The sequence below is a fragment of the Corvus moneduloides genome, chromosome 1, assembly GCF_009650955.1.
Source record: "Corvus moneduloides isolate bCorMon1 chromosome 1, bCorMon1.pri, whole genome shotgun sequence".
In the NCBI taxonomy this organism is placed as follows: domain Eukaryota; kingdom Metazoa; phylum Chordata; class Aves; order Passeriformes; family Corvidae; genus Corvus; species Corvus moneduloides.
In genome coordinates this window covers 68,875,423-68,888,839 of record NC_045476.1, presented here as the reverse complement: position 1 = coordinate 68,888,839, position 13,417 = coordinate 68,875,423, and the positions used below count along the sequence as shown (strand labels likewise).

The window sequence follows — 13,417 nt, the reverse complement described above, 5'->3', positions numbered from 1 at the left end:
ATAGGTGACAACCTTTGCATGGATATAGAAATTCTCCACATATGTTGGAGCGCTCTGACGCAGAAATTACCTGAAGTCAGAGCACCATGTACCTGTGTGTCCTGCAGGCAGCAGAGAAGATGAACATCCGCATGTGGTTTCAGCAAAGTTTGCCAGAGAACGTATATATGAGGCCCTTGTGCACCTTTTTGTTTCAAGTGGGACAACTTATTTTATCTGCTTGTAATGGCTTTTGCCATCTGACAGTCAGGATTTCCACTGGCTTCTGAGACATCCCCTCCATCTATTTATTTTCGGTGGTGGTACCAGAGAGCTCCCAGGGAGGGAGGAGGGGCAGGTAGCTCCTGAAGGCATGACAGCCCTTTTCTGGGGAAGCTCTGCAGGGTGTGAGTGTTTGGCTGCATCTCATGGAATTGAGTAGCAAATGAACAACATTGAATGTGTCCCAGCTGGGTTTCTGTTGCAAGTCCAAATTCCTTGAATAAGGATTGGGAAGTGAGAGAGAGGATCAACATTTATCATTCTCTGCCATGTGATGATGACCGTAACTCAGTGTCTCCACCCTGAATGTTGACTTCTGTAATAATCTGATACCAGACAAATAGTAATGATATGATACAGTGAATATTAACTGGAGTTTATGGATAGAGGAGAGTAAATAAGGCATGGAAAGTAGCTTGATACTAATTTAATTGCAGTCTTTCTGCTGTTTATATGGAAGTTACTGCATGGCTTACACATGTGAAAGACATGGAGTGACCTAGTGTTACAAAAGACGTGCTTCTCAGCAAACAGCAGTTAGGTTCATATTTTGAACTTCCCTATGAAAAGGCAAGGGACACGTTCTGTGTAGTGTATTTCTATTGTAGCAATGCTTTCAGTGCAACTGCTGAGCAGAGCACAAATGCAGACCTGCCTAAAGAAGAGAAGGCCCAAATACCCTTCGGCATGGGTGCAGAGTGCTTTGGCTCCCACACCCTCATGCAGAATTGGGTGTTGTATACCTAGACACATGTCACTGGAACAAGCAGGGGACTGTATAAAGAGTTTTATTTCTCTCTCTGTTGCGTTTCAGAAGTCCACTTGGACCCCCAGCGAACATGGTGCCCCACAGCCGACTGCCAAACGGTGTGCCACATCTCACCAAGTGAGTCGGGAGCACCGGTGCCAGTGGAGTGCCCCACCTGCCACCTGACCTTCTGCTCCTCTTGCAAGGAGGCGTGGCACCTGCAGCACCTGTGCCAGGAAAACCAAACTGCTCCAGTACCAACCGAGCAGGGGTAAGATGGGAATCCATGGAGGCCATGCAGTGTTTCAGTTCTTTTCATCACAGGGCATCACATCAGGTTCATGGAACGACGTCCTTCTAGGTCCACAGCTTCAGTTCTGAGACTGTCCATCTCTCCTGGTGTTTCCTAAATACAATTCCAGTCTAAATACTACTTTAAATGATAAATTTTATTTTTTAATACTTGTTATTGTTTGTGTATTTGTCAAGCTTGGGTTGCAACTGACACTTCTGAAAGATGAAGCCCTCCAGGACTTTAAATCTGCCTAAAGGCTTTGTTCACATGCTAGACTTATGACCTGTGCCCATACAAAAAATCCAATATACCAATATTTCAGGATCCAAATTTTGCCTATACTGTGATTAAGAAATTGTCCCTGCTTAATATTTATACAATCTCTGCGTAGACAAACTGTAACTCCTACACAGAGTGTAAATTTCACTTGGTGTGAGAAGCCCGATTTATGGTCATTTTCCTTAAGTGCGAACAACCTACAGATCAGGTTGTAAGAGTCATTAATCTACAGAAAGAAAGCACTTTTGTGTTTAAATTGTCATGTCTTTGGCTATCCATCTTTGTTTTCAGAATCAGGTTATGTTGAGTCGTGTGTTCTAAGTTTTCTATCATATTTTTTCAAGAAATGAAAGACTTAAAACCTAGAGCATTCTGCTTGCTAGAGACTTCATGGAACAGGAGTTGCCAAAAAGCTCTTGCCATGATTTTTCTTCTCTAGGTGTGATCTCTGGCTTTGGTGGAGTTTAAGCCTATTTTATTCAGACAAGGACGATGTTATGAGTTGCATAATCCAGTCCTGTTAAGTGAATTGTGCAAGGTCTCTGTAACAAAGTCTTAAGTTTTAATGCTATAGGTGATTAATTGTGGGTGTAGTGACTGCTGGTTTTATATAGCATAAAAGAACAAGGCAAGGGATTTTCACTTTTATGTGATATTAGTAGTCTTACACCTAATAGTGGGTATGCTTCATTGTATTGTACTGAATATAAGAAGCTTCACACACTGAGTACATTAGGACAACAACATGAGATTCTCTGGAAAATAAGCACAATATACATTAGGCAGTGGACCTGACTACCAACAGTTATGTTCACATCTCACTTTAATGTTTCCTTACTTTTCTAGATTCCTTATTGGAGCAGCGACAGAGGCATCAATTAAGCAGTGCCCAGTTTGTCGGATCTATATTGAGCGAAACGAGGGCTGTGCTCAGATGATGTGCAAGAACTGCAAGCACACGTTTTGCTGGTACTGTCTACAGAACTTGGATGTAAGTATTGCAGAAAAAACACCAAGATAAAGAGCAACAGGGTTAGGGTTAGTCTGAGGCTCTGTGCAAGCTCTTCGTTAATTCATTGTTGACCTAGCGAATTTCTTGGCTCAATTCAGCTTCTTATTCAGTTTCTTTCTCTTCTCTCACCCAGTGCTTTTATTTATATCAATATCGTTTTTATTTCTTCCATAAAGGGTTATAGCCATGTCTGTGGGTCCCATGTTTTTTCTTTGAGGGAAATGGGACTGACTTGTTGCTTTCTGGATGTTAGTTCCACCAATACCTTGCTCTGATTTCCTCTTCCAGTAGCTAAAAACAGTTTGGTTGAGAGTGAGGGAAATAAATGTCTTCCCCCTGTTTCAACAGCAAAGGAAACAGACTATCCAAAAAATGGTATGGTACTGGGTGAAGGGGGTTGTTCCATGGTATGGTGCTTAAGGGCTCCCTCCTAGCGAGGAGGAGCTAGGTTTCCTTTACTGCTCCATCTCTAGTGCCATGTTTGCTGAAGAGAGTGGTTATTAGGCTTGAGGATAAAAATGTTGGATCATGAACGTGGACTGTAAAGTGCATGTTGCTAGTTTTTTCTCAAAGGTTGCGAACCACTCTCAACTCATGTGGACTTCAAGTATCCTAGCAGAAATAAGAGTCCTAGAAGTAATGCACTTGTATATATGGCAGCTTGCCCTTTTGGCACAGTTGTCAGTAACAACCGTGGGAGTGTGAAAAGGACTTTTACCAGCACTTGAAATAAAATGTTTTGTGCTTGTCTTCTTTTTTGTACTCCACAGCCAGCAAACAATGAGACTTCCTCATTCTTCATCCTTCTTTTACTCAGCATGCTAAACAGGTTTCCCTTAGTGTTATGTCCCCTTTCTGTGTGGGTGAACGTGCTTTTTCAACACGAGTCTTAGGGCTTGCCTCAGAGTACATGCAGTACACAGTGATTGCTTAACACTGTGCTGAACTAGAGGAGTGTCATTCTTGCAGACTCTGCAGACATGCCCTTTTGAGCTTTTGTCAGTTCAAAGGGAGAAAGAGAGAAAGAAACTGTAGTTGTGTGATTCAAATGTAGTTTTTCTAAATGTATGGGGTTACAGGAGCTCCAGGCATAGGTGAAGGTAATACCTGCAAAGCCGGAGAAGTAGGGCTGAAAAATGAAAGGGGAAGCAGCATCAGGTTACAGCACAGTGGTTCAGGGAGGGTAATGCAGGGCATGAGTCACCTTCTGAAGTAAAAAAATGAGTAATTTAATAAGTATTAATGGTAAAAGAGAAATGAAACAGGATTTTTGTACTTTTAAATATTTTCCTATTAAGTCTTAGAAGAAGATTTCTGTGAAGTGTAGGTACAGCAGGAGGACAGAAGGTAGAATACCTCAGGAAGATGATCCTTCACATATCTAGTTTTCAGAAATGCCTGTTGTTTTCAGTCTCCTTTATCATCACCAAATTATAGACCAGGTGCTTGTGCAATAGGTGAAACTCATGTGCTTATGCTTTTTAAAAGTGGGGGAAGAAAGATGCTGTATGATAGCTCAGGTGCCAAACATATGCCAAACATAGAGAAGTTTCTCTAGGTAATTATTTAGAAGACAGGTGAACTTGTCTGCTGGCAGCTGGCAATTTCGAAGCAGTGCCAGGAAGGTTGTGTTTCCACTCCGGTCTTGAACCTCTCCCTGCAGTTCTGTAATCTGCTCTTACAGCTTCTCCTTTTGTTTTTCAGAATGATATCTTCTTACGGCATTACGACAGAGGCCCTTGCAGAAACAAGCTGGGCCACTCGCGGGCTTCAGTGATGTGGAACAGAACACAGGTGTGTTCCAAGCCAGCTGGGCAGAGCTCTCATACATTTTACCCTTCAGAGGAGGACCAGAATGATTATTTTCATGTTTTCATCTTTTCTTTTTTGTGACCTATGCTATGTTTTTGCATGCACATGTGTGTTTTATTTTCCATGCTGTCTAAATATATATTTTTCTCCCCCGTGTCTTTCAGGTTGTGGGGATCCTCGTTGGACTAGGTATCATAGCATTGGTGACCTCTCCCTTGCTGCTCGTGGCATCTCCATGCATCATCTGTTGCATTTGCAAATCTTGCCGGAGCAAAAAGAAAAAACACAGCCCACCAACAACCTAAAACTCTGTGTCTTTTTGAGTCTCCATCTGTACAGCATCTGTATGTGAGAAAGCACAATGGTTGTGTTTTGGTGCCATACCTACCAAATAATGCTCCCTTTTATTTGCCAATCCTTGAGATAAGTGCCTATTCTTTACAGGCTATCTAACAAGTCCTAGTGGGGGAAAAGTCTAGATTATTGTGCAGTACATATGGTGTAGGTTTTTGCTTCCTGAAGAGGAAAACAGGACGCCATTCAGTAGTTCATAACATAAATATGATCTACCATTCAAGACTAATAGAACATTCCCATTTTCCATCAGCTGCACATGACTTGATCTTGCTGCGTTACTCTGTCTTTGCAGATCCAGTCATTACTGTCATGCTTGCTGTTGGTTCTTGACGACACTCAGATTTCTCACAAAGTTTTGGGTCTTTTATAAAAGAGGGAGAAGCCTGATTAGGTTCTTCTGTCTGCTAGCTTGTGTCCCGTTAAAGGTAACAAACCATTAAGAAAATATGTTTGGTAGTTTCCTGTCAATTGACTGCCATGGCATTTCTTTCAGCATTGAAATCCATTTGATTTTTACCATCGATCTCAACTACAGAAGTAGAAAAACAACAAAACTGTTTCTAAGATAGGGCTCTCTTTTGAGAGGCTGCACTACCTTGAGAAAGCTGCTTTTTCTTCACATCAAACGTGACCTATGTACCAGGAAATATTAGGAATATGCATAATTCCCTACGATTGGGCATGCCTTTTGTCAGTACCATGGGTGTAGCAAACTCACAGTGAAGGTAATACTGTAAGAAAGACTGTGATACCATTCCCATTTGTGCAGAGTGTTGGGATCTTGGCTGTGTATGTACAGAGTGGCAGCATGGGTGCAGATATACTAAGTACATATGGGAAATGTGTTTTCTAGGCAGTCAGTATATTTTTTCAACAGTTTACGTGGGGTGGCAGCAAGAACCCTGTTAAAAAGTTATTGAAACCAGGCCAAGACAAGCCCTCCTTTAAAACCTTATGGACCTGCTGAAGTGAATGCTTGAGAAATGCTGTGTAAATGTGAGTTCCATCCATTGGTGGGTATTTCTTTTGTCCTGCTCAAGGTTAACAAACTCTGTTACTGATATTTTTTAGTTACTCTAAATCTGGAAGGCTGTCATTTAGTAAGTGCTTCATTTTAATTTGGTGCCTCACCACCAAACCAATTCAGACCCTGGTATCAGTTACACCTGAAGAGGTGGAGTTACTCCAGGCTCACTCAGGAGTGGCTGAGATCAGACTCTCCTCCCTGGAGTTTATTTCCTTAATGGATGGTGCTCCTCACAACCGGGGCCGGTAGCACTTTTGTTCTGGACTCCAGTCTGTGCATTTTATATCTGTGGGAACAGATACAAGTTTGCACTATATAATTGGTTGTAATTCCAAACCCCTTTCCATAAGGGCTGTGAAGTTTGAAGGAGATGCTCAGCCCGGGTGTGGTGTCGGGCTCGCGCTCCGCCCGGCTGCCCCTCTCTGAGCACACAGCGCAGGTCACCCAGAGTGCTGCGAGGAGCATCTGTGTGTGGTGTTTGGCCGAGCCTCAGGAACCTTGCCTTCTTGGCAGCTGTAAATGTGACCTGTTTTCTGTTTAACTTTGCTCTCTGGTTACTGTAACAGAAGTGGTTGGTGTTCTTCTTTTGAGAAAGTGTAGTCTGTTGAGCAGACTAGCAAGGACAGAGGCCTTAAATGATACTGTCTGTTTTACTTTTTAATTGATTTCTTTTTTAAATACTGTCTGACTTTGCTACCAGTCGTGGCTGGAGGGCAGGCAGTGCTCTTCAGTGCAAAAGGCTATATTTGTTCTTCATCCTCAGCTTTGAAGGGAAGCAGAAAGGTAGTCAGTGCATTCTAAATACAGAGTGCAATGCAGGCAACTGCCATTTACAATAAATAAAGAATGTTTATGTGTTTTCTTGAAGAGCACTAATGGTAGTGCTTTGGGGTACTTGTGACAGATTAAAGTGTCCAGCCCTTGGCTTTGCACTATTTTTCTACCTATGTTTTTATGGCACTACTCTCATTTCCATTTTATTTATGAACTTGAAGTTGCAAGTCTTACTTTAACGAAGCATAAAGGACAAAGATGTAGGAACTGTACAGTCTCTTTAACCATAACCAGCATTGCAATGCACCAATATCTTTTGCATGTTAAAATTTGAGAGTTTTTCATGTTTTGTGATCTTGCCCATGACTGATGCATCCTTTGCTAGTCTGGTTTCTTTCCTTGTCCTCTTCCCTCTTTCTGCTGGTCTGTTTTTGCTAAAATGCCTATTGGAATGAAGGTGTCTGATTTTTTTTTCCTTAATACTGTTGTGTTAATGAAACTGCCAGGTTCTTCCCTCTGTTAAAGAAATGCAGCTAAAGGCAGCTCTCTTGCATCAGTTTAGATGCCTGGTGGGGGTACCAAAACTGGTATAAATTAATCATGCAGGAGTTAACACAGCCTGGCAGTCTCAGCCCCAGTCCAGGCATCTAAAAAGTCTGGATGTGGATTGGTAGCCCAGACTTTAGCTGGAGGTCTTTACACAAAAACTGGATAAGGAGAGCATGAGCTACAGGCACCCCTTCCTTTGGCTGTGTAGGTGCAACAAATGGACCAAGAAGGAAGCCCTAGACACTTTAGAGCTTAAAATTAAGGCTTTACAACAATGATTTTCTTTAAAAGGCCGTGTCCAGTGCCCCATGTATCCTGGCTTTTCATTGCATGGGAATAGTTGAGCATATGCATTAAGTAGACCCTGACCTGGCCAAGTCGAGCAGTAGCTGTGCAGAGTGCTGGGAGCAGTAAAACCCCGTTGCTTTGTTTTCCAGAATGCAGCTATTTTGCACCAACTGGCTATGCTCACAGAGTTTCCAAAGAAACATTTTAGCAGGAATCTTTTTACAGTGTTGGCTTTTGCTTTTGTGTTGCTTTTTTTTTTTTTTTAACTTTATAAGAAACATTAAAGTCACTTTATAAAAGATTTATTGCAAGCATGACAAATAATACTAGTAGTAATTAGGGAGAAAGAAAAAAACCAGGACTGACTGCATGGGACTCTTCTTAATCAATATATCTGTAGATCCACCCTCCTGAACTCCATCAGTATGATGTTATTTGGTGCATGTTACTACCAGGCTTCACTGCTCTTCCCATCTCTGTTCTTGCCCCTGTGGTAGGTGGCTGGCGTGGGGGCAGCAGCCAGGGGCGAGCTCAGGGCTGTAGCAGTGCAGGTACCACACAGGAGCACATTGCCCACCCTGGAATCATCACCAGTTTGTTCTTGGGCCTTTAACCACTGAGAGACACCTTGGGGGTTTTAGGCATTTAATGTTACATTGAGAGCATTCACAGATGTCTCTCTTGGAGAACAGAAGTGGGAAGTACTTCATTCCTTCTGAACAAGGAGCATTCAGGCCTTATGAAAATTGGGCTCTAGGTGTTTAAAGGTCAGTTCTCAACCTAAGAGAGCAGTGCTAGAAATCTGGATTTGTACTGCATCTGGCCACAAATCTCCATGGCCACATATCACATCATTTCCCATCAGTCACTGGGGTCTGTGTTAAATACAGCTGAAGATCCCATTCAGCATTCCATGTCCTTGTGTTAAAATGAGGATGATGACACCTCTTCCCAAATCCATCTCTTAATAAAAAGAAGATATTTGTCATGCTACAGCGTAAGTGCATCTCTGCAGTATTTACTCCAGAACTATGGTAGGTGTTCAGTCCTGCCCTCCAGTAAGTGATGGTTTATTTTTGGTGCATGGAGTTACTTACCCCAAAGAGCAGCATGAGGGATAACAGTAATGAATGTTTCTCCGTGCTTTAATGATGCTAAATGCTACGTCTTGTTGTCTGTCCAGTAACACAGCATGATGTCCCAAGACAAGTTTAAAATGTACACAAATTTTACTTGAATGAACTAAGAAAAACTGGATATTGCCTCCGTATTTGCATGAATAAATAAATACAGGTGGACAGAAACAACTGCATTTCCACAATGGGACAATAAAATCAACTTCAGGCTGCTCTGTTCTCTGGTACCAGAATGGGTGGTTGTGCTGTAGTGCCTGCCGCTTTAAAAATTTGAAATGTGTTTTGCACTGTAATCTTCTCCCAGTCATTCTTTCTCAAACTAATTCCTTTTATGATCATATTTTTCATCCTGTATTTCCAGCCAAAGATTCTTAGAGCAAAGTTAGTAGATTTCTTTGTATGAGGATAAAAATCTTGCAACCATTTCTCCCAGGTTTTAATAAGAAATTTGATGCTGAGATACCTGACCAAAGATAGAAATTCCAGACTTGGCTTGTTTAGAAAAACCTATTGAGACTTTAGAAGTTCTCTTGTAAGTTCTAAATAAGGACTGCTTTGTTAGAGCTCATAGGTAAGGGAGCCTTACAACTGAGCTTCACAGAAGAGATGCTTCTATTGTTAAGCAGACTTTGGACATGTGCTGGGAAAAAAATTAAAAAAAAAATCTACATCCTCTATACATATTTTTATTATATAAATCAAAAAGACTTCCCTTGCATAGATTCATAATTTAGGGATTCAAACTCTCTGCAGGCTTTTTAGGGTATAGTTACACAGGAGGATAATCTTACAAATATGCTGAAGCAGTTGAACAGAGTGTGCTAGTTATAAAACAGTTGTCAGACATCTCTCACATGTGAGTATGTGGGATGAGATAGTAATTTACATGGCTGGAAATAAAGATGTGAAAATTTACCTTTTCTGGAACAGCAAGAGTTGGTTCTTCTGCAGTCTGCTGGAAGGTGAACTTACTGCTGAGGCTCTGGAGAACTTTGTTCTCATTTTCATTTGTCCTCTAGTTAGTAAAGTAATGAAGTGAGAGCTGAATCATGTTGCTGAACAGGAAGTCCAAAGGTCTGTTTTGTGTCTTGACACTCAAGTTTCTCATAACCAATGTGGTTTTATAATTTATTATTATAATTTATACAATGCAAATATAATTTATAATTAGTAATTATGTTTCTTACTAATTTGTAGTTATATCAGAGAGTTTTTTATGATCCCTCAAGTTAGTTCTTTGAATTGAGCAAATCTCTATTGTTAGGAAAGGCAATTTCCTAGCAAGGAATTTTATTGACCATCACAATCTGAGCTATAAAAGATTATACTGGTTGACAAGGTCCACCAGCTCTTTAGAGGACACAGCCTAATTCTTCTCCCTTCTTCCCAAGAGACTTTCTCTTTTCTTGGATGAAAATTACGGATGTCAGTAATTTGCTTGTGCCTTCTGGATGTCCAGACAGAAGCTGCAGCTTCTGGTGGCCACGTGCCGGGAGATCCCAGACAGGTTGAATGTGCGATGCTGCAGCAGGTGTGCAGTGAATTGCTTAAATTTCAAGAAGGTGCCTGAGCTTTATGGCTTTCTGGGGCCCATGCAGTGGATGTGGTGCACAAGGGACTCATCCAGGTGAGGCTTCAAGTGCCACCATCTCTATGGCACATGTCATGCTGGGCCTTCTCACCACGTGCGTATCCTGGAGTTTCATCAGGGCCCTGTCTCAAGCTGGCCCTTTCCAAAGCCACCCACCCACCTCCAAAACTCCCCAGAATCCAGAGCAAATCTCTGTTCCTTTCATTTCCAAGTCTCTTGCTACTGGCCTGGTCCAGTTTCACAGAAGCTTCAGTTCACGTGAGCTGTTTGGAGCTCAGCTGGTCTAAGCATTCGCTTTCCCTAATGAGCAAGGCTTGGGAATGAAGAGAAGCAGAACTGTTCCGTACCATGCTGGCATTGGCATCCATAGGCACCAAAGGTCACCATATGAGAGCTCTTTTGACTGCCCCAGTGTTGCTTATTTCTGAAAAAAGCCTGTGTTTTAAGTGTGTGTAGATGGAAGTGTCCGAGTCTGGCACTGGGTGTGTTTGTGTGTGCGGCGTGAGCCAGCAGTGGCCACGGACCCTTGTCCTGCCCCTCGCAGGTTTTACATTCTGTTTATCTATTTTTTGGGTTTTTTTTTCTTTTCCTCCAGGTAATACACTTTCTTCACCACTTTTCTCCTGGTGAAGGGCAAAAGGGTTTGATCTTTGTAAGATTTGTTAAAATATTTTTGTGTTTATAAGAAGAAAGCTGACATGTATAAAAAAATAAGTGCTTTTGTAAATTTTTTTTTGTGGTATGATTCAGCATTTAAATGTTTTACGGATGCAGTTTTTTGCACTCTCTGCATATATTCATAAAAATTATATTTATTTTCTGTCTTTGAGGTTTACTTTGGGGTTTTTTTCTTCTGATGTTACAAAATGCAATATGTGCAACATTAAAAAATCAGTGTAAAGACATTGTCTCATTTTGCTGTAATCTTTGACTGCCTTTAAAAAGATAACATAGAAAATTTGTGGTAAGAATTTGAATACATCAGAGGTGCTTAATGGAAATTTTGAGGATAAAAGAAGGTAAAAGAGGTGGGATCAAGAGTCATGGCTCTTACTTTCTCAAGAGTAAATGGCATTAAAATCCTTTTAAAGAGTGTGGGGCAGGCTCTGTATTAGCCCTGGGAGCTGCTGCAGTGGTGTGCAGACAGCGTTGGTGCTTGCTCTCTGTAGATGGAGTGCAGCATTACTAAAGATCTGCTCCCTGCAAAGTCTGGTGGAGACTGTGGCTTGGGAGATACCAGGAGCACCTGGAGGAGCAGTGGATGTGGGATGTGGGATGTGTGGCAGGCTGCACAAAGCAAAGTCTGCTCCTTCACAGCCCCCTTTTCTCTTTGCTTGCTCCCTCAGCCTTGCCTGTCCTTGCAGCAGAATGGGGCCTCCTGCTCCGAGTTCCCAAGGGACTTGCTGGGAGGCTGCATCCTGCTGTGCAATTTCAGACATCCGTGCTCCTTAGTTTCCTTGCACACCCACATCCTGCAGTGCTTACAAGAGACAATCACAGCTGTGGTTTTGAGAATCACACATGAGGGCGATGTTTACTGTTAAATACTTCTAGTTTAGCTACAATTACTCAGCATCTGAAGGTAGGATTTTCCAACTGGGTGACACATCCTTGAAAACCCTATGTGTCATCTGTGGGGCTCTTCACCTCAATACATTATCTGAAAGGTCATGATAGTTTTGCCTCTGAGAACAGGTTTTCAGGATGAAGGTTGGGGAGAATACCACCATTGTCACTTGCAGCTCAAAATTCTGGTCATGCACGTACATTTTTTTCCCCCCACCAGTTTGCTTAGAGTAAATTCAGCACTGATATTATTCCACTTAAACACAGTAATTTTTTTCGTGTGTGTGTGTTGAAGGCTCTTGTCTTGTTCTGTGAATGTGCAACAACTTACCAGTTCACACAGTAACACAGATGATGACTTGCACCAGACTTAAAAGTTTCCAGCACAGCACTTTTTCCTTCAGAAGATCCTGCTGTTTGCTGAGGAACAAGCTTTCTGATGGGAATGTGTCCATTCTGTCAGACTTATGATGGACACCAGCTGCTGGCAGCCAATGTGTCTGGTACCCTGCCAGTCTACCAGCTGCCAGTGGTGGGCAAACTGCCCGGCTTCCCACCTGGTAGATGAGTGAACTGCCAGCCCCTCACCTGGCAACTTTGAAGAAAAACACCAACAAATCTTCTCCAAGAAAAAGATACACATTTCTGAATTTCCATTATTTAAAATTCCAAATCAGACTAGTCTAAGCAACCCAAACATCTTCTGGCCAGTTTCAGAAAATAAAGTCAATGGATTCAAATTTGATTTGATCCCAGCTTCAAGGTGCAATTTCCCCTCCCAACTCCTGCACTTGTCATGAAGACTAGTTTTCTTCAAAAACCTTTTATTTCAGAGCTATTTGTAACCAAATCCCTTGATTTTAAACTCTCCATCTTTTTTGAGATTACAAAAGATGTCATTTACCTTCTTAACCTCTGTGTGTGTGCACATCCATCCACCCACCCACACCCACAACCCCTTCTACACTACCCTCAGTCTGATCCATCCTTCCAGTTTGACAAACACAACCCACATCACCCTCTTAAAACACCTTTCCTGGTCTCCCATTTTTGCTCTGGGGTGACCCTGTGGGTGGTGCCACCCACTCCATCATCATTCTGTCATGCTTCTCCATGAGGCCCATGACTCCTCCTGGGCATCCTTCCTCCTCTTTAGGCACTGAAGGTGTGCCTCTCAGGAGGATTGCCCTTGCAAGTACATTTTCCACTGTCCTTTGATCCTGGTGCCTGCATTGCAAGTCCTTTCTCTTTCAAGCTCCACAACTTTTTTGGTCTGAAAGCTTCTTAGTCTTTGGAAACCAGAAATCATGGAAAATTTAAACAAAAAGGCTTGTCTTTCTACAGAGCTTTCCATGGATATCTCATAATTAAAAAACCCCAAAAAATCCCAAAACCCAAAGCAACCCACAACAAAAATAAAACCAAACCAGCATCCCATACCACCCACAAAATCATACTTCTCAGAGGAAACACTTTCCCCTTGGTACCATGGATTACTTCTTGCATGGGACATCTCATGCTGAGCTTCTCAGCCCAGAGAACACCTTGTTAACACCTATGTAGTAAGCTATGTCTACAGCCACTGCCATGCTGAGTCTCACAGGTGTCCAACAGGCAAACTCAAGGCTTCAAATCTGTACTGTGATACTCAATATAAAAAAAAACTAAATCCTTTTTTGTCGTTCCTTTCCCTAATCTGAGCACTAGCTGGGCTAGCAAGCA

The 13,417-nt window shown here is 42.1% G+C and overlaps 1 protein-coding gene across 3 annotated transcripts in view; it reads left to right on the top strand.

Annotated features, from left to right (window-relative positions):
- Nucleotides 1–8,641, top strand: part of RNF144B (ring finger protein 144B) — a 93,329-nt gene extending 84,688 nt beyond the window's left edge. For all 3 annotated transcript variants that reach the window (XM_032114521.1, XM_032114529.1, XM_032114512.1), the window contains 4 exons: nucleotides 1,076–1,280; nucleotides 2,430–2,574; nucleotides 4,300–4,389; nucleotides 4,572–8,641. In XM_032114521.1, coding sequence (XP_031970412.1) covers nucleotides 1,076–1,280; nucleotides 2,430–2,574; nucleotides 4,300–4,389; nucleotides 4,572–4,712 — 581 coding nt within the window. In that variant the 3' untranslated portion in view covers nucleotides 4,713–8,641. The remainder of the gene's footprint in view (nucleotides 1–1,075; nucleotides 1,281–2,429; nucleotides 2,575–4,299; nucleotides 4,390–4,571) is intronic.
- Nucleotides 8,642–13,417: the final 4,776 nt, after the last annotated feature.